We start from the raw sequence: 23,095 nt of genomic DNA, 5'->3' as shown, positions 1-23,095 counted from the left end.
CCATTTCCCTGGGCTTGTTTCCCGGTTCCATACTTTGGTTTGCACAAGAAAGAAAAACAACGGAACCGCCTTTGCGAAGGATGGGAAAATCTGGGCTGAAAAGACATCGCTCGCCTTTTCGCGAAAATATATGAACCACTGCATCGGGCGTGAATCGAGCCGGTACTACCGCAGTCTTGCACTTACATCCTGGTGCGAAGGAAACAATACCAGTACGACGTTCCGCAATGTATGAATTTGAAATTGACGCGGGTTGAGGACGAGGCGCGAAAGATCCGACATTGCGAACGAGACACGGAATCTGAAAAGAAGCGATTTTCCTTGGCCATCATCGGCACGGTAAACGTTTCGTTCGCTGTCGCCCGCCAGACTGTGCCGAGCAGGACTCGTTGATCGATGGGCGCCCGTCAGTTGGCAACAGTTTTAATTAAACCACCCTCGAGATTAGCTCCCCCTTCCACGACCAAACGCCTGTTTCCGACTCATTCTAATTGTTTTAAATCTCACCCCACAACAGTGCAGAGTTTCACCCGTGAGTATTAGGGGAGAAAAGAAAATATATCTATTAAAAGAAAGAGAGGAAAGCACGCGGCCCATCAAGGTGACAGATTCCGCGGTTTAAGTGACGTTTATAAGATCTTATAAGAGAAGCCTCGCTTCAGCGGCACCCCTTCTCACGATTTTCATCCCCAATTGTATCCCCGTGAATTCGTTCTATTAATTTCTTTCGTCCCACGGTTATTCGTCACTTCGCAGTCTGCGGCACGAAGAAGGTCTCGGCGCGTGCACGCCTTGGCATTTCGGATATGTTCGACCGTAGGGCACGTGTCAGATCAGGATTTCTCGGAATCTCTGCCACGTCTGGCATGTGCCGGGAATGTCCGCACGGATGACGCCTTGGCACACCGTCGCCCTTCGTCTTCTTCGTTTCGTCGCCCAGACGTCTTGGACCCCACGAAGATCCGACTTCCGGCATCCCGGTGTCCGTCGGACACCGACAACTTCTCGAAAGCCAGGAGACCGAACGTCTGTCAAGCTGAAGAACCGCGCCGCAGACTCTTGCCAACCGCGATGTTTCACACCACAAATCACAACCCCCAAGGGACTCGGGTAATAGCTTGGTGAGATCGTCTCGGTGATGCGATGTCTCGTCGAAAGATAACAGCCAGGATCTCGCCATTCTGTGGTTGAGTGGATATCTGAATTTTTCACTATCGTACGAGATTTCCCTCATGTTCATGAATAATTCAATTATAGCTTACTTCAAATGACCTGTGACTCGGTGAGACTTGATGTGCAAACTATGATTGTTCGGCCCGGAAGTTGGATCAAAAAATTTTATCCTTAATACCTGATCGGACTTAAAAAATTATGCCCAATATATGGCAGAGATTAATATAAATAGTTAATTGGCGCTTGTGTAAATTTAAAAACCTGTCGCCTCTACGCCCTTGACCCCACTATCTCTCCTGACCAAGGGTTGTTGATTCGTATCACCATAAGGGTAGCAAGACATTAAGTTCACATCCCATTACCATCATTTTGCTATATATACACATAAACGTGTTACAAAAATCGAAGTCATGTTCAGTTGACAGTCATTGCGATATGTGACATAACGTTCTCTATCAACGTTCCCAGATATCCTTGAACTCGGAAGTAACGATAAACAGCAACGTACAGATTGTACAAAACCTTATCACCAACCTGAGCCACATATTTCAAATCTTGAAAGAATTACGACCGGTCAAAGTCGTAAGCTCGAAATCTCGTAGCGTTGTTGACATTTTACTCACTCCCTGATTCGACGGGCGGCGATTTAACTGCTATTTTGTTCTGGTCTTTGCTGTCAATGTGTGACAGTTTGTACAGAGGAACGAAGAAATTAATATCAACACTCATCAAAATAAGTGCATCGAGATAGGTAGAAAAATAATGCTATTTATAATAATATTAATATTGAGAAAAAATGTTTGCCTACTGAAAAGATTAGAGAATATTAATAAAACAGTCGTGACGGAACAGTAGTTAATTTAAGTGGCTGACAGTCTATCGTACATGATTTTTTTCACCTAAGAGACACGAGATTTTCACAACTTAATATTAGTCTAGGGAAGCAATTCACGGCTAATGAGTAATGAATAGATTATTCATTTATGAATGATAAATAATGTTTCGTAGTAGCAAAAAATAATCATGTGACAGTAGTATGCTAAACAATTGATTGTTGACGTACGACATCAACATCCCTGTAATTTGCGTTAAAATATTGGAACGTCAAATATCTGTATAAATTCAAGCTGAGTTTAACTACGAAGGCCTTACAAATTATCGACCATTCCAAGAGAGAAGTTTCACACTGATTACCTGCTTCTGACTCAAAATTATTGAGCAAATGGATGAGCCTTTTAAGAATCTCTGGGAGATTTATTAACAAGCAAACAATTAAAAGATTAACTTTTTCAACAGTATTAATTTATCTTTCTCTAAAGTTGCAGTGCTGTTACCTATGTATGTACGCGAAGAAAAAAACGTTTAATGTAACATTATCATAGTTAGGAAATAATACATTTTTCAAAAAGAAACGTTATGCAGGCATACTTTTAGCACAAAAATAATCTCAACGGATTCTGACATTCTTTGAAATATTTTGCATCACAATTTTATCATTTACTACCTACTCCTGTACGTGAAAAATTATAAAAACGGCTGTGAGTCGACTGATTCACATCAGACAAAATTTTACCCGGTGGACGAACGACGTTTCCAATTCGTATCTTGCTTGATTTGTCTGCAATAAGCTAGAGCTGGCCAAGATTCCGTCAGACTAGTTTTGGTACAATCTTGACCATGATATTCATGAAACGAGCTTAACTTTCGCGAAACGCAATTTCCCGTTCCGGAAGTAGTACAACTTGAGTCGGAACGAACCGATTGCAATCATAAAAAGATATTTCGTGATGTACGACTGTCTGAGAAATCGTAAAATATTATCGAAACTACACGTTTCTTCCTCAAACTCTGCGACGATCCGAATCCTCGCAGTGACAAACGTCATCATAGGTCCGCAGTGGCGAGATATCACTGAGGTTCAACTACAGGCTGAATTGAAGCTGGCACGTTCGTAGTAATTCAAACTTATCCAAGGCTGAATCGAAGCAGGCTTCCTTTCCACCCTCATCGGAGCCAGAGATTCTCTTCGCGTCACGCTACCTTCCTTGGAGTATTCCACATGGTCTGCACCTTCCTCCGGCGAAACCACGAAGCGATGAACCCCCGGAAAAGCGGAAGTTGGAACACGCGACGCGTAGAAGACGTCCTTCCGAGCCGTGCTCGAAGAAATCGTCCCGAAAAGAGTGACCTCGGGAACAAGACCGGGCAGAGCTTGCATCGTGGAAACCTATCGCCAGGCATTGCGTGTGGCGAGGTCATCCCTCGACTCCGTCGACGATTTATACTCTCGTCCCTCGGACCAACCCAACTAGTGCTGTAGCAGAGTCCACCCACTAACTTGCACAACCCTACCAGGACGCTCGGCGTCGAGGCGGATGCCGTTAATATATCGCCTCCTGTCCCGCTGCTCGAAGTCTTCCACTTTTATCGGCTTCCTCAGGCTTTCCGACTTACCTACCGCCGAATTCGCGATGAAAACCGACGAGGGAAGTTTTTAAACGGAAAGATTCTCAAACGCTGACCCTGCCGGGATCTCGTAGAAGTTGAAGAAATCCAGAGGGTATGTAAAGCAGGAATTTACATACGGGGAACAGTTTTATCGCGTCTTAGGTACGAGCTATCCGAACAGATCTGCGGGCAGAGTTCCGAGCTGGACGCGATATATGGACAACCACGGTCAGGAAGTAACGCTGGATGGATTTATGGTCATCCAGGGTGTGCAGGAGATGCAAATCGGCAACTTGCGAGAGCTAAGCCTCGCCGAATTAACTCAAGCATCGATCCGACAAGCCGGAACTTCGTCGCCCTCATCCTCGTTGGCTCAAATATGCAATTGTGAATTCCGTCGACTTGTACTTTTTAGATTTCGGCTGAACAGCACCGTGTGCCAATTTCTCTCGAATAACGTTTCTATATCCATGCGTGCGATATGAAGTTTCTCAAAATCACAAATTCGTGGCAAAATCTATCGGGATATTTTAGATAATTCGTAATTATCTCTCTATCATTGAAATGCTGCACGAATACTACAAGATGACTTGTTATCTGTTTACTGGGTGGAAAACTATTTTCATTACCAGGTTTTTCCAGATTCTCAACATCTCAAAGTTTTAATTGAACAAGGGAATTTGCAGAACTATTTTCATTACGTTACCATGAAACTAGAAGGGCCTTTCGCCCCTTCATATTTGTACATCTTAATTACGATGATACGCGTTGTACCACTTTACTTAAAAAATCGCTTTTTCTCAATTACAGTAGCTTCCAATAAGGCTATTGAGTATTCCATTAAAAAACATGAGTTATTCCGAGCTGCTGTTTTTCTCCCTTCAAAATGAAACAAAAAAAAAAGAAATCAATTATCGTTATACTTTTCACAAAGTTCAATCGATGGACGGGGTTTTCTCACAAAATTGATCTTGTGATTAGAACAGTAACGCAAATTTGTCGGTATTTTGCAAAATCAAAAATAAAAAGGAAGATGGCTCAGGGAAATTTCAAACGATACGTTGACTCAAAAAATGATCCATTTGATAACATCGCCAAATAAGAGTTCGGTGTATTCAGTGGGAGATAAACGAAGAGTAATTCACACTAGATACTAAAAGCGGCCCGAGCGACTCCGATTCATGCAGGTTTCAATTCGAACGACTGGACGCGGTGCCGTTTAACCGGAGCCGTCACGCACCCCTCGGGTCTAATGAACCGCAAATGCGTTTTCTTAACGACGCTGTTAATATTTAAACAAATGCGATCCCTGTCGGCATTTAGAAACCCATCCGGACCCTCGTACGTCACAGGGTATAAGGTAGCTCCAAAATTTTGGGTCATCGACTTTCTCGTTGACCTTTGGTAATTTGTTCGCTATTCTTCTTTTCGAGTCGCGGTGTAATTGGAAGAAAAAATAAAAATGTTAATGATCTAACTGTCGCTGTTGTGTGTCGCGCATTCCACGTGTGATCGGCTGAACCGAAACTCTCAACATCTCGGAACCGGTTCAAACTTTCTGGAAAAATTTCGCTAGTTGTTAAGAGTATGTGTGATTTTTTATTTTTTTTTTTTTGTTTGTAGATTTTCATTTGAAGACTTAATATTCAAAACAATATGGTGCCCGCCCTTGAACGTTAGTAAATAGATGAAAATATCTTAATTTTTCACATTTCTCGAAACCCATACATTTTCTCGCTAATAATTTCAAAAAATACTTCTTTGTGAGTGCAAAAAAGGCGTACTTGTATTTCATCATGGGGCCAAATTTGATTAAGCAGACACGAATTTTGTACTGAATTGTTGTTTAATTTGACAAAGAAAACATAATCATTTATCGACGCATGAGGAACACTCTCCAAATGTGACGGAAACAAATCAAACAATGAAAATTCCTGTTCATTCAATGGTATCGGAAGAATTAATGAGTCGATACAAATCTGAATCCAAAATGATAGCATTTACTCAAACCTGTATTTTTTGGATACGGACTACATCGACCCATAACATCTGCAGAAACCATGCAACCAACGAAACTTTTGGTTTTGTAATCTGTTTCATTTGAGTTCTCAGAATACTTTTGATGTGCCTATTTTTTCATAATAATTCAGCAAGAAATTTATAAATTTTGAACTGGATTCGGCCGGACGATGAAATTAACACACGTTGTTCTAAATTGACAAAGTAATATTTTCGAAAATTTGTAGAAAAAAAATTTAGAGCATTTTCCATTTTTTGTCAACTTTCAGGGGCAGCCGTATGGTTTTACATATTATGACTTTAAAATTGGCTTATTTAAACATTTTTACTGTGATGCAATGTATCTCTAATTCACACATAATGTTTGTTGTCCACTACTGCAACCAATCGGTCAGAAATTTAATATAGAAGAGAAATGAGGCCTGACGATCTGTTCTCTAAACATGAAAAAGCGACGTTGATCAATAAAACAATTATATGGGTATAATTCCCAATGGAGTGAAACAAGTTCATGATGAGACGAGAAATTCAAACAAATTGAAACATCCATTTGATGAATTTAAGTAGTTACCATTCCGTGCGAGGTGATAATATGGACATAAATGGTTAGCACTGGAAAATCGAATATTTAAAGGATGTCTGATCTCCGTTGAAAACAGTAAATAATATTTGTAAATTTTCACTTTCTTCTAGTAAAAAGATCTCTTCAAACTCTGGCAAATAGTACAGGGCTTAAGGTTATGCTTATGTGTGAATTAAGAAAAGGCCGGGAAATTGACGATAAAATACAAAAAAATATATCATTCAGCTGCAGTAACGTACCATAACATCTGATCCAGTCAAAACTGTCGCAGCAGATTACTCTCGCGGTTCCGTCAATCTTCCAAGCTTTTCTTAGCCAACCTCCAAGTACGGTCGGTAGCCCGGTCATTTCCCAAGTTTCGAACGGATATGGTTTAGAAGAAGAAGGAATTGTGAAATACGATCCGCCGTATTCGACGTAGGTCTGACATCCCTTTAGTGGGTCATTTATCCAGCATAGTTCGGATCGGCGGGATGTGGCGTAGCGTTCTCATGGCGACCCGTAAAGCACAGGCCGAGTCTTGAGTTTGGGCTTAATTGCGTATGTTTATGCCCCTTTGCTTTTCTCCGGCTAAAAGAAGTACGTGACATGTTTATGAACAGCCCGGTCCACTAATGCTCGATGCCCTCAATCAACCTATTGGGTGAACCGCCCCGACCCCCGACCATCCTCTTCGAGCCTCCGTTCTCCGCAACTCGGGGGCGTATTGATCTTTGGGGGCGCTTTGATCTACGAAAGGGTCCCCCGCGTGCGTGCACACACGAGCGTGATCACACACTAGCCCGAAGCAAGAGTTCCGTCGGGGCACGTTCTACTCAGATGGTAAGTTTATCAAGGAATTCTTTTGCCTGGGACAGAAGTGCCCGCTTAATTACAAAAATGAGTTAGCCGTTCCGTCGCGGAGTGGTTTAGTTAGCGACGAATTCCAACGTGTCAGGGAAAAATCTGGACTCGAGGGAGACCTTTTTCTCCCTGGTGTTGTAACGCGGTTTATACTTGCCGCAGAAGACGAATGAATCCGCAATTAATCATTCGTCAATTTTAGTCTCGGCGTACGAAAATCCTCAAACAAGTTGAGCCGAGCCCAGCGGCTCCCTAAGGGAAAAATAAACGTGATCGGCTTTTCCGTTGAAAAATAGCGATTAAAAGTAATTTAGCTTCACGCCCCTTCTCTCTCTCTCTCTCTCTCTCTTTCCCTTCTTTTGCCTTCCTCTCTGCCCCCTCAGACTATAGATCAACGTGGCCGTTCGGAGCGAGAATATTTAGGGCGGTAATTGCTGGTATATTTTATTAGAATTGCACACCAACTTGGCTATCCCGTAAATTTTCTTCGGAATGTCCCAGAATTTTTACATCCAGAGTAAATGCATACACTAATTCTCCTCCTCCAACGTTCAGTCTTCTGGCTTTTTCCTTTCTTCTCTCTGTCGATTTCGTAAACTAACAATTTCATTTGTTTCCTGGCTTGTGCATTCGCGGCAGACGAATTGTCGCTAACAGCGTCTTATCTCTGGGTAGGTACTCGGCCGTCTCGACAATCCCTTCGGTGTATTTATGCCGCGCAATAAATTGGTAACCCTCAATGTCAGCGTCTTCCCATTATTCGGGTAATTAAACTCTCCAAGATCCGGGGACACGTAGCCTTAGGGGTTTGCGTTGAGGCCTCGTTTGATGTAGCTAAATGCGTTTGACAACAGAATATCTTGTCGTTCTCTCTATCCCTCTCTCTCTCCATGTGTACCAGATTATCCATCGTCTTTATAGCCCTGAGGATAATTTCTCTGGTGTATAACGGAGGTACGGCATGAAGACGGAGCGGACCAAAACGCGAAGGTACCTTTGCTTTCATGTCAAGTCATCGGTTATTTAATGCTACCAATTACGCAAATAATATCAATTAGTGTACTTAAGCAACGAATGATCTCAATCTAAGACCAACAGCTTGGTTCGATACCGAATTATGAATGTGGATACGATGAGGGTTGAATCTATGTGTTCGCTTGGAGCCTCATGGGAAATTCTCTCCGAGTAAAGGGAAAACTGGACATCAACTGACCCCTACATCGGAACGAGTTAAGCTACACCCCTAATATTAATTTAATAACGTCAAACGTGAACAATTGACAGGCAATATAAGAGATCGAGTGATCGTGGAACGAGGCGAAGTCCGTCGGAAAAGAGAAGCAAAGAGAAACTCCCCTGGTTCTCGGGGCAGTTGTCCCAACTTCCCAGCTAGTTAGGAGAAAACAACGACCAAGGGCAACCCTTCCATGGGCTGTCACTGGAGGCAAGTGCCTTTCCAATACAATAGAAGTTGTTCTAGTTGATTTCATCACGCCGTCGTTCAGTGCTCACCCTTTCGCAGAGGGAATAAACGCTAGGGTCAGTGAGGGGGTCAAACAACGTAAGGATTTCCAACAAAGGGTCAACTGCGCCACGGGACAAGACTGCCTTCTTAATTTCCTGTCCTGCTTTCTCTTTCTTCGTGACGGGAAACGTATTTTGCTGTCTGTGGACCCCACTTTTTCCCGTAATGATCGTGTATACGAAATACGCATACAGACAACGATCAGGCCTCAGTGTTCCAAAGTAACAACCCCGTATAAGTGACCTTAAAATCGGGCTATTGCACGTAACAAGAACATTTCTCTCGTTTTGCCAGCTCAATTTTCATTTCATTTCACCTAAGTATTGCTATTTGATTCTCTTCAATTTCGAATTAACCATATTTGTTTATAAATATGAGGCAAAACTCGTTGCCTTGTTACTACAACAGTGTGAGTAAAGCTGAAACATGTTTTGCATTTGGGATCTTATTAAAAAGAAGACATCGAAATCCGATATTCGAAAAAACGTAAATAATTCCGCAATCATGATTATCAACCACAAGTAGACGTCTCTCAATTGTTTTTTTACTCGAAAACAATACGTTTGAGTTCCTATTTTAAACCAGCTGTGATTTTTCGTACGAATCATAAATGCAGCACCATGGTTACACTTGCGGACTCGTTTTCAGTTTTGTTTGCTGAAGTTTGAATTTTGAAAACCAACGTCCGGATAAGCACAGGCTGCTAAAAGACTATTTGTTGACCCTGTATAAATAGGCTTCTTGATTGGTGGGTTATCGCGAAACGATGAATTCGAATGCCTACTTGTCGAAATCACGGACGTGTAAGCAGATGAACGGCGGTCGCGGTGTGAAAAAATAGATCGGTTGCTCAAGAGCGCGGTTCACCGCACGAGCGACCGCTTGGGGTACTATTAAAGCCCTGTGCACACTGTGCGTTTTTCCGCGTCCGATCAGCCTGCAGGCTGCAATGTCCGCCAGCTTTGAGACTATGCCTCCTTTACAATTTTCCTGCGATATTCCGTTCCTCCTTACAGCGAAACACAAGAAAAAATGAACATCCCGATACACGATCAGCAAGCTACAATAAATCAAAACCCACAGCAACGGTATTCGAAGCTGTTCAAAGTTCGCAAGCTCAGCGCAAGCCATCCAGCACGAAAAAGCACGCCGTGTGTGCACTAGGCCTTAAAATACGGGACGAAAGCGTGTCGTGAGGTCACCCTGGCGGTATAAATATTTAAACTCCCGAATTAAGCTTAGATGATAAAGTGGCTCTAAGTGAGCAGCTCGCGCAGGCCTCTGGCTCCTATCAGCCGCAGGAGCCCAGCAGCTCACTCATACCGGAGACGGGGACCACGCGCAGAGACCAACGAGCGCTTGTATACCGCCGGGAATAATCTTCTGAGTGTGTCTTGTCGAGAGCGAACCTGTCAATCCGTGGACGAGCGGGCCTATATCGAGACGCCAGTCAAAAACGCGGTGTCGCATGACGTCACGGGACGACGTCCGACTTTGCGGCACCGTCGTCGGAACGCGCGTGGCGAGGCGCCGATAAACCGAAGCTTTGCAGCGGCAACGTTTTATTCCGCTCAAGTGCTTCTGGAAATATAATATTCAGCTCTGACCTTCGCTCGGTGGTACGGAGGTTGGGCAATTTCATTCTCTTATCCGATCACCCCAGAGTATATTCACACGTGAGATACCAGCGGTGGTGGCGGGTAAACGCTAGGTAAAACGAGCGGGGTGATTGGAATGGAGTTACTTCTGCAAGAGCCTTGACATCGGGCTACAGTATGTAAACGAATCGAATCATTTGAAACTACTACGGAAATTTCGGCTGATCCTTTGACGTTCGTTCGAATGACCGAAAATCCTTGAAATCGCGTCGAACCCAACGAGATGTGAAAATCTTTATACATGATATCGCGTGAACCAGTTAATCAGTTGTCAACCCCTCGTGGACTCTGGGCTCAACTGAAATGGTGACTGAAAACGTTGATCCCTAGGCTAATAATAGACTTCTGTATCAGAGTTTCGACACTCTTTTATCCGATGGGTACAAAAATGCACCGAGAATAGATGCGCTGGAGTTGCGATGCTGGGTCGTTTCAAGTTTATTGCGAGGGCGTTAGAGGACGAGGGTGTGACGAGGGGACTAATGCACGGTCAAGTGCTAATTACCCTCGGAGTGGTGTTTCCTCGTAACAGCACCAATTTTATGAACCCCACGACGTGTACGAACGTCTTTACCGAGGAAACGAACCTCGCTCGACGTCATCTCCGGGGGCGCCGTTGGCCAGACGGTCTTTGCTTCGGAAAGAGAGATAGAAATGAGAAGAAAGAGGGCAGACTCCCGGCGGCGATCGATACCTCAAAAGCTCAAGGTGCACAAAACAGAGGTAAGAGGAAGTCCCTTGCGGGCGAGCCGACGGACTGACGGAAGGACGGACCCTGCGCTTTGTTCGACGTTGTTGGATAGCGGTGGTTGTAAAAATGATAACGGATGGCCGGGGAGCTAGGTGGACCACGGGTCGGGACTGCTGGGTAATGAAGTACGGTCTGTATAGACGCAGCCTCGTCCACATCTAGTTTGCCCATCCTAGGAATTCCTCCCGGGACAACGCTGATGCGAATTTACTTGCAGCTTAATCCCTGCAGAGAGTTTTCGACACGCGGTGAATATGTTCTTTCACGTATACTCTGCAATGGTATTTATACGTTGATATTATTATTATTTGTCGAAACCATAAAAAAAGTTATACACGCTATGTACTTGAATGTACTCAAATACGGTGCATGTAGCAATCCTGCACAAGTAAAAATTATTATTTGTCTCCAGGGATGGACAATGTACGACTTACAGCTTGGAATTTCTTAAACTCTATTCAATTTTACCACTTTATGTGTAGTTGTAAATATGAATAAAAAATATAAAATATTAATGCAGAAAAAGATTTTCGTTTTAGGTATTAGGTACTTCTAGCAAAAATTGACAAATGAAAGTTACTGCAGGTATTTCCTAAGTCCCCGTGTTGATAAGTAATGAATTTGAGGTAAAATGCAAAATAATGTTTGTTTCTTCACATGCAGTTTTGTAATGTATCTTTGATTGTTACTGTTATCAATATTCACTGCTAATTATAAATTACAAAAGAATATGCGTGTTAATTTGATTTGTATAACAGTATTTTAATCACCTGACTAATAACTTTTTCTAGATTAAATTGGTAATTGAAAATAAAATTTATAAGCTGATGTCTCCAAATTTAATTATTTATAACTAAACGTATCACATTGGCATTATTTCTCAACTTCGACAAACTGAGGAAGAAATTTTGAAAAATACCTAAAATAATATTCGTTGCATATGATTTTCAGGCCAACCCGCACCTTCCTTCAATATTTTTCTACGATGCGAAACATTTCTTACATATGATCAGGGATTTCCATCCAACATTTCTTCCAATTCCCTCACACTTTCCCTCCTATGCGGTAGGGACTTAAGATATGGTAAGCCTTTCACATTCGCCAGACAACTTACTCACCCCGATCATCGATTTTACATAACTCAATCGTGACTGCACAAGCCATACGGATTCGTGGAAAACTGTTCAGCAGTTTAATATTGGAAGCTTATGCTTTATTAGTTCTTAGTAACAGTATTCAATTTTAGTTAACTTTCCACGACAGCTGAGCATCTCACAACAAATGTGTATATACATCATACACACATACGCTGTATATCACCTTTCAGTCTCTACGAATGGAAATCAATTGTGTGTTCTAGTGCGTCACACGCTGAAGATTGATTCGGGAACTGTACAATTTATTGCACACTTCGTCATTTATAGATATCACTCGAAACTAAAAAAAAATTTTAAACCGTGGATGAAATATTGACTTATAGGCGTCCCAGAGTGAACCTATGCTTACTAATTTTGTACAAATCGATGAGCTTCGCAACGTACTTAATTTTCATCGAGAACCAATAGCCGGAAAATAAAAACGTAGCCTCGGTTCGTGCGGAAGGTTTCGTACCTTCCTTACAGTATACCCATCGTCTCCGTGAGAAGGTTGACGTACAAAGATCATGGCATAAAATCATTCGGCAATAACTTTTGGGTGTAAAGGTGGGGCATAAACGAAAGCGGGACGCATTGGTGAGCTGACCTTATTTTGCCCTTGAATACCGGGTGCGCGGCATTTGCCAATCGGCCGGTAATTTCGATTGGCTTCGCCTTTCAAGATTCACTTCGGTCGGAGGTAGTTGGTGCAGCATCACGCAATGCAGGAGCCGAGAGACCGTGGAGTCATTTCACTGCTGAAACTCATTACCATTCGTCAATTTGAAGTACGCTCCGGCAAAGTGACCAATGGCTCTCTATATTCGGGTAATGGCCGCGGACCGGCATCCGTCACCCCGATCCCAGCAACTCCTCGTCCAGCTCAGTCGACTCCTGGACCGAGAGCCAGTACACAGGGTTATGGGTGTAACACATAAGCGCCCATCACCCTCTGGGAATTCTCAAGCGACAGATTGGCCTTCCCCTGAACGGCTGAACTGCACGGCGGAGAGGGGGGGTAGAGACTCGGCCAAGCTCAAATGAGTTTCACTAACGAGTTGACAAATCGAGTCTCTCGGGGCTCGTGGCGAGTCGGACCTATAAAGCAAAGGTCGAGGGCTGACCGAGGCTGACCGGGGGCACAGATCACCCGTTATTGCCAGCGGTCGTTTATTGCTCTTGTTCCTACTCTTGTAATGAATTACTTCCAACCGCGCGAACCTGTGGACGATAGGAGGCTCCATTTATTTACCAAGTAAATGCCGTCTAGGTGCCCGACGTTCCCGAGGTACAATAGCAGTCTCTCCTGCTTGCCACCTTCTTCGTGGGACTTTCCCTCCCAAGGACAGCTGCCAATCAACCCTGCCCGAACGAAGAATTATCGAGCGAATATCCCCGTTTACTTACAGTCACGGATAGGTACGCCCATCGACCCACGGTACTCGCCAAGGTCTGTGCTTCAAAGTTCTAACCAACACGGATCTAAGATCCTCGAGCTATCCGCTCGAACGTCCTGCTAGATCTTCCAACCTCTGCACCTTCGTATCAGCAAGATCGTTGACTAAAGATGTAGGTGAAAACGGTTGTTGCGGGCGTACGAATCCATTTCAAAAGCAACGATGCGTTCTCGACAGAAGTTTTTTCTATCCTGCTTGTGCACAATCCTCACGACTAATTGAATTTGTAAGAATGTTTAGGATTTTGGATGACTAGGATACTGGTAGATGTTTGATGTTTGATTTACTCACGGACTGCAGTCAGCCAGTTGTTCTTAACAATTCGGTAATTGAATTTGTTCTGACATATATTTTTAACGAGCTCATGTTGCTATTCGGAAGTGGAAGGTCAACTCTAATTATTCGAGGTGAGAAATTCTTCTCAATATTGGTTTAAAACTAATATGGGTAGGAGTTAAAAATCCTATTGGCTTATATTTTCTCTCGAAAAGATATGAAGACGTGTTTTTGGTTTACTTTATATGCTATCCAAGAGATTAAGATACCAGCTACTTTAAAAGGCCGCATGTGCAAGTAAGAAAAACTTTCATCGCCAGGAGAAATTTTGAATGGCTATTGTTTTAACGGGCCATCATGGTGGTTGGCTGAAAAACAGAGTTTTGATCGTTGATGCGCGTTTACACGAAAACTCCGAAAACGGTATTTTTTTTTTTTTTTCATTTGCAATTTATATTCTGAGACATCCTTAAGCCTGTTATATACAACGCAACAACGGGCAACCCTGGACGAATTCTTTTAATGGCTAGCGGTTCAGGTTGGGCGCGGGACTATAAAAAGTTGCTTCTATAATGACCGAGTTTTCTCCATTAGATGCCGTGTGAAACTACAGATAACTCTCGTACCATCCGGACTGATTCGCACGCAATTCCAGATGACACACGAAACCCCATTAGGGCGATCGTTTCTAACAGCTTTTTATCAACGTCGAAAGTGACGATACTCTAACGTAGGCAATAAATACGATATGAAACTGCTACAGACAGATCCGAGGAAAATAAAACAAAAAAGAGGAGATCAACAAAAGACTGAGAAAAAGAGAGCGGGGGAGAGACACAGAGAGAGACAGAGAGAGAGAGAGAGAGCAAACAATAACGAGGTGAGACGAAATAAATAAACTAGATGTGAACAGCAAGATGGAATAAACTGGCAACATAAAGTACATAATAAAATAAATTATAAACTGAAAAGTATAATGCAAATAATAACATGAAGTACGTTACAATCAAAGAGAGACACGGCCTCACAATAAGACCTTTGTCTCTGTGACAAATTTTACTTACGATTCAATTTCTAATTTTGCCGTCATATTCACAAAAGACGCCTATATATTCACGTCTCCGTTATTAAGCTAACTACCGAACAGGCACTATGCTTCTCAGCCGCCGTCAGATATCGGTAGAAACGCTCTTTAAGCTCAGGAGAAGTCGATGCTAGAGTACCTAATATCAAGTAGTAAAACATCCGAATACCATATATCTGTGACTATGAACGATCTTCGGTGCGTGGCATTGCAAGCACAAGGAACATGTGGCGTGTCCGTTTGACTAAGATCACGTCAGGACACGACGTTTTTCTGTAGTCGTAGTTAGTTAGCGAAAATTAGTCACATAAGACTGCTTGATTAGAAAAAGACGTCATTGTTTTCAGACTGCCACTTTCATATCGATGCAAAGGAGATTTTTTAAATCTAAGTTCCTATTCGTAGAACGATTGAAATCATTGTCACTGCAAAGCTTAATTTTTAGGACGATGGTTGCCAGTTTAAATGATATTGTAACCTCCTCTCCAACGTTCTTTGGAAATGGCGGGCAGGCAACTCTGGTTCGCTAGAAAATACTAAATGAAATCCGGGGCTGTTTTATAAGTAAATACACAGGGTACGCGAGCAATGGGAATAGCGATCAATTATAGCAGGCTCCTGAGTTGGATCCACGCGATCTCGAACCACGGAACGGAGAAAGCTTACTTGACTAGCTATCGTTCAAGGCTGATCCGACCTAGCCGAAGCCGTCATTTCGAGGAGCGGTGTACGGATGGGTGTACCTACAGGTATACTCTACACGTGAACGTGGATGCGATCGGGCCGGGCGGCTGCATCCACCAAGATACACCCTGTTATTTTCTGGAGGGCAAATTATCCTTCAGGCTGCAGTGCTCTCGATGTACTTGAGGCTTGTGGAGACTTGCCGCAGTGGCCGGGCTGCATTACCGCCGTAGTTGCACAGAAGAAGTAGCCTCTTCGCGCACGTATCTCCAACAACCACGCCGCATCAAGGCACGTCCTACTGGATTGCGGGCGAATCATTCCTCCGTGCTACCTGGTATTGCCCGATCATCTTCCTCCTCCGGAGTCTAAGAGACTTACGTAAATGTCAGTCGTAACATCGTTCACATGGATATTACGTTCGTCGCACAGTATCGTGACTCACATGGCGAGGCTTTTTGGGAGAAGTACTCACCGGTTTGGACCAGAGATATGGACCAAGGATTAATTAAGTATCACTTTGAAATATCTCATTGTCAGTGATAGTCCCGATGATGGACCGTGCCTGGGATAGAGAAGCGAATTGCGCAGAAGTCAAGGTGCAAAGTTTTAATGAGAAAAACCCAATTACCAGGATAATCGCGCCACACCGTCCGATACAAACGAAATTCGGCAGGATGGACGAACTCACGGATGGCTCACGCTGATGGTTTCGCGGCTGTTGTTAATGGTGATTTGTGGCCACGGCTCCTTTCCAGTTCAATTATTGGATTAATTGGTTCGTAAAGAGGTGGAAGAGAAAAGGACAAAACAATGCCACCTCGCTTTAATTAGCTGCCATTGCCATTATCCCCTTTCGGCTCCCGACCGCCCAGCTTCGGGAGATCCACGCCGTAGCGAGTCAACAATGAACACGAAGCAAGTCTAATTTCTGAACAACATGGCATCTCGAGAATCATAAGAGATTTCGCAACAACGTGATAATTGTGACATGAAAACGCAAATAGTCTCGTCAAGAGTATACGGAAAATAACCACCTTGTATCTTGATTACTTGAGTCTCGTTCCGTGTCAGGTTTCATGCGCTTTTGACCCTCTTTTCTACAAGTATATGCTCCAAGAATTGGCTCACCCTCGTTTAGTTTGTTTCATCGTACAAGCTTGAAGTTTCCACAGTCTTCTTCCTTTTTTTCCCAACACCCAACCATTTAGTCAACGCACAAACTTTCCCCTGATGACTCTTTTTGTCACGAACGTTACGCGTCACCGCAAAGGCGATTAGGAATGAAGTAAAAACTGGCTGTCATGAAAGGAAATTGGAATGAGCGCTCTTTTTTCCTGGTAGAAAGGGAACCTGTGTCGATATTCGATGGTTAAGACGAAATGATGTACCCAGTGGGGGAGAAGAATCACTCAGTCTAAGGATCCTGGAGTAAGAAGGCAGCTGGGACATTGGTGATCACCTCAGTTTTCTGCGCAACGATAAATATTTTTACGCACTTTTGCGATTCTAATTTGCAAGCTCGTGCAATAGTTGGCTTATCAAACATTGAAGAGTTAACATGAATCATGTGAACTTTTTTAACTGACATGTATACCGGCCGGAGAGTACGGAGTAACTTTCATATTAATATTATAACCGTTATTTCATTTTTCATAACGCAAAAAAAGGAATAAATATGTATACAGAATAAAAATAAACATATCCATAGTAAGGATTCGTGACCACGAATTTCGTTCCCCGACGTTCCTCTTTCATATTAAATAAACGTATCCGAATTACATAAAATTCAACGTTATCACAAACACATTGTGACGCTTCACTTCTTCCTCACTGACGGATTAAATAATTCACAGAAAAAAATCAGTATTTAATATGTGTTCTAAATCATTCATGTCTTGAATCTGATTTAATTATGCCAATTAACGATCATTCAGTTTGATTGCGGTAAGACAAGACGTGATATGTAATACATTCGCTCATTATTCAATCATTATAAATTAGAAAATTGAAAAAACAAAAAAAAAAAGAAAAGAATTACCAAATAATTGAGGCACACTTTAAATTGACGCTTTGTCGCAGAATGAATTGGACTCTAAATTAAATTTAATCCAGTAATATTATTACCAAAGAAAATAGCCATTTGCATTGACGATTATTGTAGTATATGTAATAGATATCGGTATTTTCAGGCTTGTGCCTCATGCGTTATACGCGTTCGTTGATGAGAGAAATTCCCGATTAATCGTCCAAATGGATCCAAATGGTCGGTTGAGAATCGCAAATTTGAAAGACGTCTCTTCTCGGTCACGACTATAGATCGACTAACTAGTCGTTATCGTACATACTTTAGTGAATTACTAACACACACGGACACATATATATTTCACAAATTTATCAATCTCCGTCAATTACGTCCGCATTTTCCTGACAAACAAGGTTTTCTCAATAAAATGCGTGTCAGGAGCTGAGAAATCGGCTTTTTATAACAGTTTTTGATACCCCTTATTTTGATCACTCACCTCTCATCCTTATCTTGGAGCACCCGGTGAGAAGCACTGTAAGTTGCGGAGCTCCGACAGTGTATGGTGCTGGGAAGGTATTGTCGCTCCATGCCCCATCTCATGACCAGCTCCCTCACTTCGCACACTCTAGGGTCCTACTGGTATTGGCCCATGAACCTGTTCCACGATACTACAGACATAATATATCCAACATCTTATTTCTACTCCAGTACATGAAAAAAATAACATCAGAACAAGTAGAGCCATTCCAATGAGACGCTAGACTGGTTTGTAACAGTCACAAGTTCAGCTTACATGCCGAGGCTGCTGTGCGGATGGAAAGATGATGACGGCGAGACTCGGAAGCAGAAAAATCAACCCAGATCGAAATTGGTGCAAGTGCTACTCACGTAGTAGAATCATTGAAATAATTAAACCGTGAGCCATGGGATAAGAGGCCTGCCAGAGTAAATCTGCAATTAAGCTTCCCGCCTAGCTACTGTTGCAATTACTTTTGGAGCAATAACGCGTCTACAGAAAAACTTGTGTTCATATAATTGCATATTTTCCAACAACAATCGTCAAAATATTTACTCACCAACTTTTCCCGTAAATTAAAATACATTTATGTAACGTTCTCACGGTTCACGCTTACATTTTTTACTTAAAGTAGCGGTTTCTACGACAGTAAAAAAAAAATCGTGAAAACTTCTCAGTACTTGAAAGTGCTCAAATTTGTACTCTGCGCATTTGCTTTTCGAAGACGTACGAAGAAAAAATAAGAAATAGTAAACCATGCTTTGTTACATAAAGCATCATATGCACCGTAGATGCAATATTTGTCTTCGGTTTGTGCACACGCACTTTCCTACGACTCGTATCACAAGCAGATCCTCTTTGCCACCATGATACACAATCTACCATTAATCACATTAGAAGTATCTAAATGGAAACAGAAGCATATTTAATTGATGCCTGCAAACATTGCAAAAAATTAAACACTCTGAAGTACTCTTGCATCATGAATATTATGGGATATTGATAAATATAGAGATGAAAATATGTAAGGTAAGATAAGATTGCGTTTTATAAAAATCATCGAACATCTACACTGAGACGATAAGCACGTGAAGCAGCTATTATAGTCTTCTGAAGTTGAGAGGCATGTTCGCATGTGAGTCCAAGATAATAGTGAAGTTGGGTAGTTTTCTGGTGGACGACTTTGGGGACCTTCTGCTCGTCCGAAGCAATTTGACGCAGTGTTCTCGGTTACGTGTCCGGAGTGCAGAGGTCCTGATTGCGGGGGGAGTTGATGAGCCGAACATCCCTCCCGAGTGGTGCGGAAGGCGCGAAAGACAGACGGGTATAAATCTCACCCTATATTATTTCTGCCACCCTAAAAATGGTGAATGCCTATTTCGCGAGCCGAGGGGAAAGGTTGAGCGCAAACACGACCGCGCGACGTTACCGCTGACCAGTACCACCGATCAACTCCGAACATCGCAACATTCCGCTTTGATGCTTCCAAGGACCTTGTCAAAATATTTGCGAACCGTCCTCAGACCTCTTTCCCATTGCCGAAGGGATGTCATCGGAGTTCTCCTCCTTTTCGACTTCCAATGAATATCATCATTCACGTTCTACGCACACTACTGAAAACGTTCACGTGTCCGATCATAAAATATTTTTAAAGAATTCAGCGTGTAATTCATTACATGATTTATCTTGTAGATTCGATAAAAGATATAAGAAATTACATAAAAAATTACGAAACCACGAATCATCAGATATAATGGATCAAAAGTCATGGGATCAACTACACAGTGATCTATGTGATTTTCTATCTATACATTCGAGTCGAGTAGGCGGACATCGGGCGTTCTTTGATGGCACTGGGGGTTGCGGAGGTGCAGGAGTAACCTCCGTCAGGGAGTCGAGTAATCGGCAGGACTTCGCAAGCATCAGGGATCCTGGCGGTGCAGCTTCCGTGAGAATCGCCTGGGACAAAGCTGCGCTATCGAATAGACGATGGCGCGGTACCGAGCGAGAAAGGAGACTCGGTAATGTATGCAGATTGCGAGAATGCCATTATGTCTCTTTGAGGCGGCACAACTCGCTTTGGTACCACTTTGCTGGCCAGCAATCCGTGCCTGTGGAAAACGTACATAGCTGGTACATACCTACGTGTGTACGTACCTCAGCGGCGATCCGACGATAATAATTAACGTTGATTACGCAATAAGCAACGAACGCCGCGGCCATCTTTGTAGAATACTTATTAGTTATTACACGTGCATCTGCGCTAGAGAAAGGCTCGAATGGGGCTTGAAGGCTCACTTATTATGCCCGCACGGGCACGGATCACCTCGCTGTCAATTATCAGAGTGAAAATTTTGATCCACGTTACGTCCAACGGAGTCAAGGGTCATTACACGGATGCCATACTTATAGAGCAAAACCGCGCTACACAATAACAATTATGGTGTTTTGGCTGGTATAAATATTTTCAAACTCACGTACGGGCAAAGCTAGAATAAATTCTTTTTATTATTTCTACGTCACTGGAGAAATTACGGTCAATTCTACAATATGATGAGTTATTTAGAAAAGTGATTACACTCATACGAACATTGGATGCACGTAATTCACCAAGTACTTGAATCACACACCACAATGATATCCCGTAAAAAATAATTTGAAATGATCCGTGTACGATATGGAAATAGCGGTAGTCTGGACAAGCTTGATAGGAGCAATATATGACAGTAATTTTCTGAATGGCTAGATTCTACATCCCAAACATTGCAATAATTCGAGAAATGAGTATATACCCAATAAATTGCTTACGTGTAACGAATCTTATCGATTCTAGAGTACGGAAGCGATCTTTCAGTTTATGATAAGTGCTCCAAGGGTTTAGAAACGACAACTAGCCATCTTCCCCCAAGGGTATTCAACGATAGGCTTGTGCCTTGGCCTTGAAGGGGGAGCGGAAGGACGTGGATCTAGTCGGCAGACGGTGGAAGATGTAAGGACAGTTTAGAGACGAAGTCTGGCCACCGCAGATTACTTAGGTAATTGGTAAACACGAGGGTTTACCTCGAAGCTACGGTAGGCACCGAGGAGAGGAAGAAGAACAAGGAGGAGAACGGTAAGGATAGAAGCGAAGGGTCGTGAACGCTGCAGGCGATGCTGGCGGAGGGCCGACCTCCGGAATATTCGCTTTAAGGGGGGAAATGAGCCTTAAAATTGTTTAAAGCGGCCCCTGCACGTAGTCGGAGGGTTCCAAATCCCCTTACGACGTCTCCGCGAGACCTTGGGGAAAGCTCAACACTTTCCCGGCGGCAGCTAAAGAGATTCACCCTCGAAAGTACCGAATTGAATCAAGTATCGGATGGCTATACCTAATAGTACGAACGAGGTAGGTCGCGGCTCCCCAATCTCTTCGAAAATCTGAAAAATACGGCGAAAAATCAGTTTTTAAGTATTGTTGGCGCGCCGTCCAACGTTATTGGTGGATAACGAGAGAGCAGGACTTTAAAATATGTTCACTTTTCCAATGTAATCAGGTTCGAACAGTCGATAAAACTCAATATCCTGACATTAAGGGGACACTTCTTTGAAATTTCAAACTTTTTCAATTGTGATGAAATTTTTATCATCAAGAATGTTTCATTGAGTGAGCACTTTTTTAACTCTGGATTGATTGCATTTAATAAAATTCGGTATTCTTTAAAAGGCTTCCTACGCGACAATTTTTCTCATAAAAATTTTTAATATTTTCAGTGACGCCGTCTTAATCACAACGGGGCTGGAGCTGGCAATAAGTTATGTTGTTATGGTGATTCGTAGCATGCATGGGTAACTGGCCGGTTGACGATAAACGTTTTCCAAGCCTTCTCGAGGGTATGAGAAATTTACTGAGAACTAACAATATTTCAAATTTCCAACGTGTTGCAAGTGCATGAAAGTTCACTAAATTTGGTATTACGTATAAAGCAGTACGGTTACCGCCCGTGCGAATAACTGTATTATTAAATGAATGAATTCTATCAATCACTTGAAAAAAATAATAATAGAGAGAATAAATGTAGTCAGCAGACAATGCAAACATGTAATCAATATATTAAATACGTAATATAGATATATAAGCACCGTACGCATTAATATACTGATCTCCAGTCACGTATTGATATACATTAAATGGCTAATGAATGTCGTTTTAAGTAAATATTAACAAATACGTGTCCATTACTAATGATTTATTCACGAAACGTGTATTGTTCCATACATAGTATATATAGTATATCCTGTAAATTTTTTCTATATTTCATGCACGTTTTTCGTTATTACACGGTACGTTCTTATTAAGTGGAAGAAACATATTGGAATGCGCATGTCATGGTAGCTTATCTTGTATCTCTCGAGTTAATTTGACTGTACGATGCATGCGATCGAACACCCTATTCATTTCATTATTGCAATTAAACTGACAGGTTACTAGTCAGGGTATTGGGCGGATTTGGAAGCGAGAATATTGATTTTTATAGTATCCATTACCTAGACAATGAACAAATAAAAGATAACAGTCGGTGTGAGAGTACGTTTAATAATTATCGCACTCCTTTTGACAGGTTATTCTTCATACCTTTAAAGCTTGAGTGCATAATGCATAAACAACAATTCGTGAAACAATTCGATACTGATCATGTAATTTCTATTATCGAAGACTCTTTCACGTATTTGACACAAAAATGGTCAATTATTTAAGAAATTATTTAAAAACAGAATATCTTAAAAACTCAAGTCACAGTCACACTTTGTTGTCCGGATATTGACGCGAGTCTAAAATTCACCGTGTACAAATATACTTACTATTTCATGATCAGCAAATTGTTCCACGTAAGTATAAAGGAAAAAGAAAGAAACGGAAGTCGAGGGCTGTCCGCGGTCA

The 23,095-nt window shown here is 42.3% G+C and overlaps 1 protein-coding gene across 1 annotated transcript in view; it reads right to left on the bottom strand.

Moving 5' to 3' along the window:
- Positions 1-18,253, bottom strand: part of LOC124294087 — a 193,305-nt gene extending 175,052 nt beyond the window's left edge. The window contains exon 1 of the mRNA XM_046737946.1: positions 18,160-18,253. Within this exon, the coding sequence (XP_046593902.1) occupies positions 18,160-18,251 (92 nt within the window). The 5' untranslated portion in view covers positions 18,252-18,253. The remainder of the gene's footprint in view (positions 1-18,159) is intronic.
- Positions 18,254-23,095: the final 4,842 nt, after the last annotated feature.

The sequence above is a fragment of the Neodiprion lecontei genome, chromosome 4 (genome assembly GCF_021901455.1).
Source record: "Neodiprion lecontei isolate iyNeoLeco1 chromosome 4, iyNeoLeco1.1, whole genome shotgun sequence".
Lineage (NCBI taxonomy): Eukaryota > Metazoa > Arthropoda > Insecta > Hymenoptera > Diprionidae > Neodiprion > Neodiprion lecontei.
This window is presented reverse-complemented; position numbering and strand designations above follow the sequence as displayed.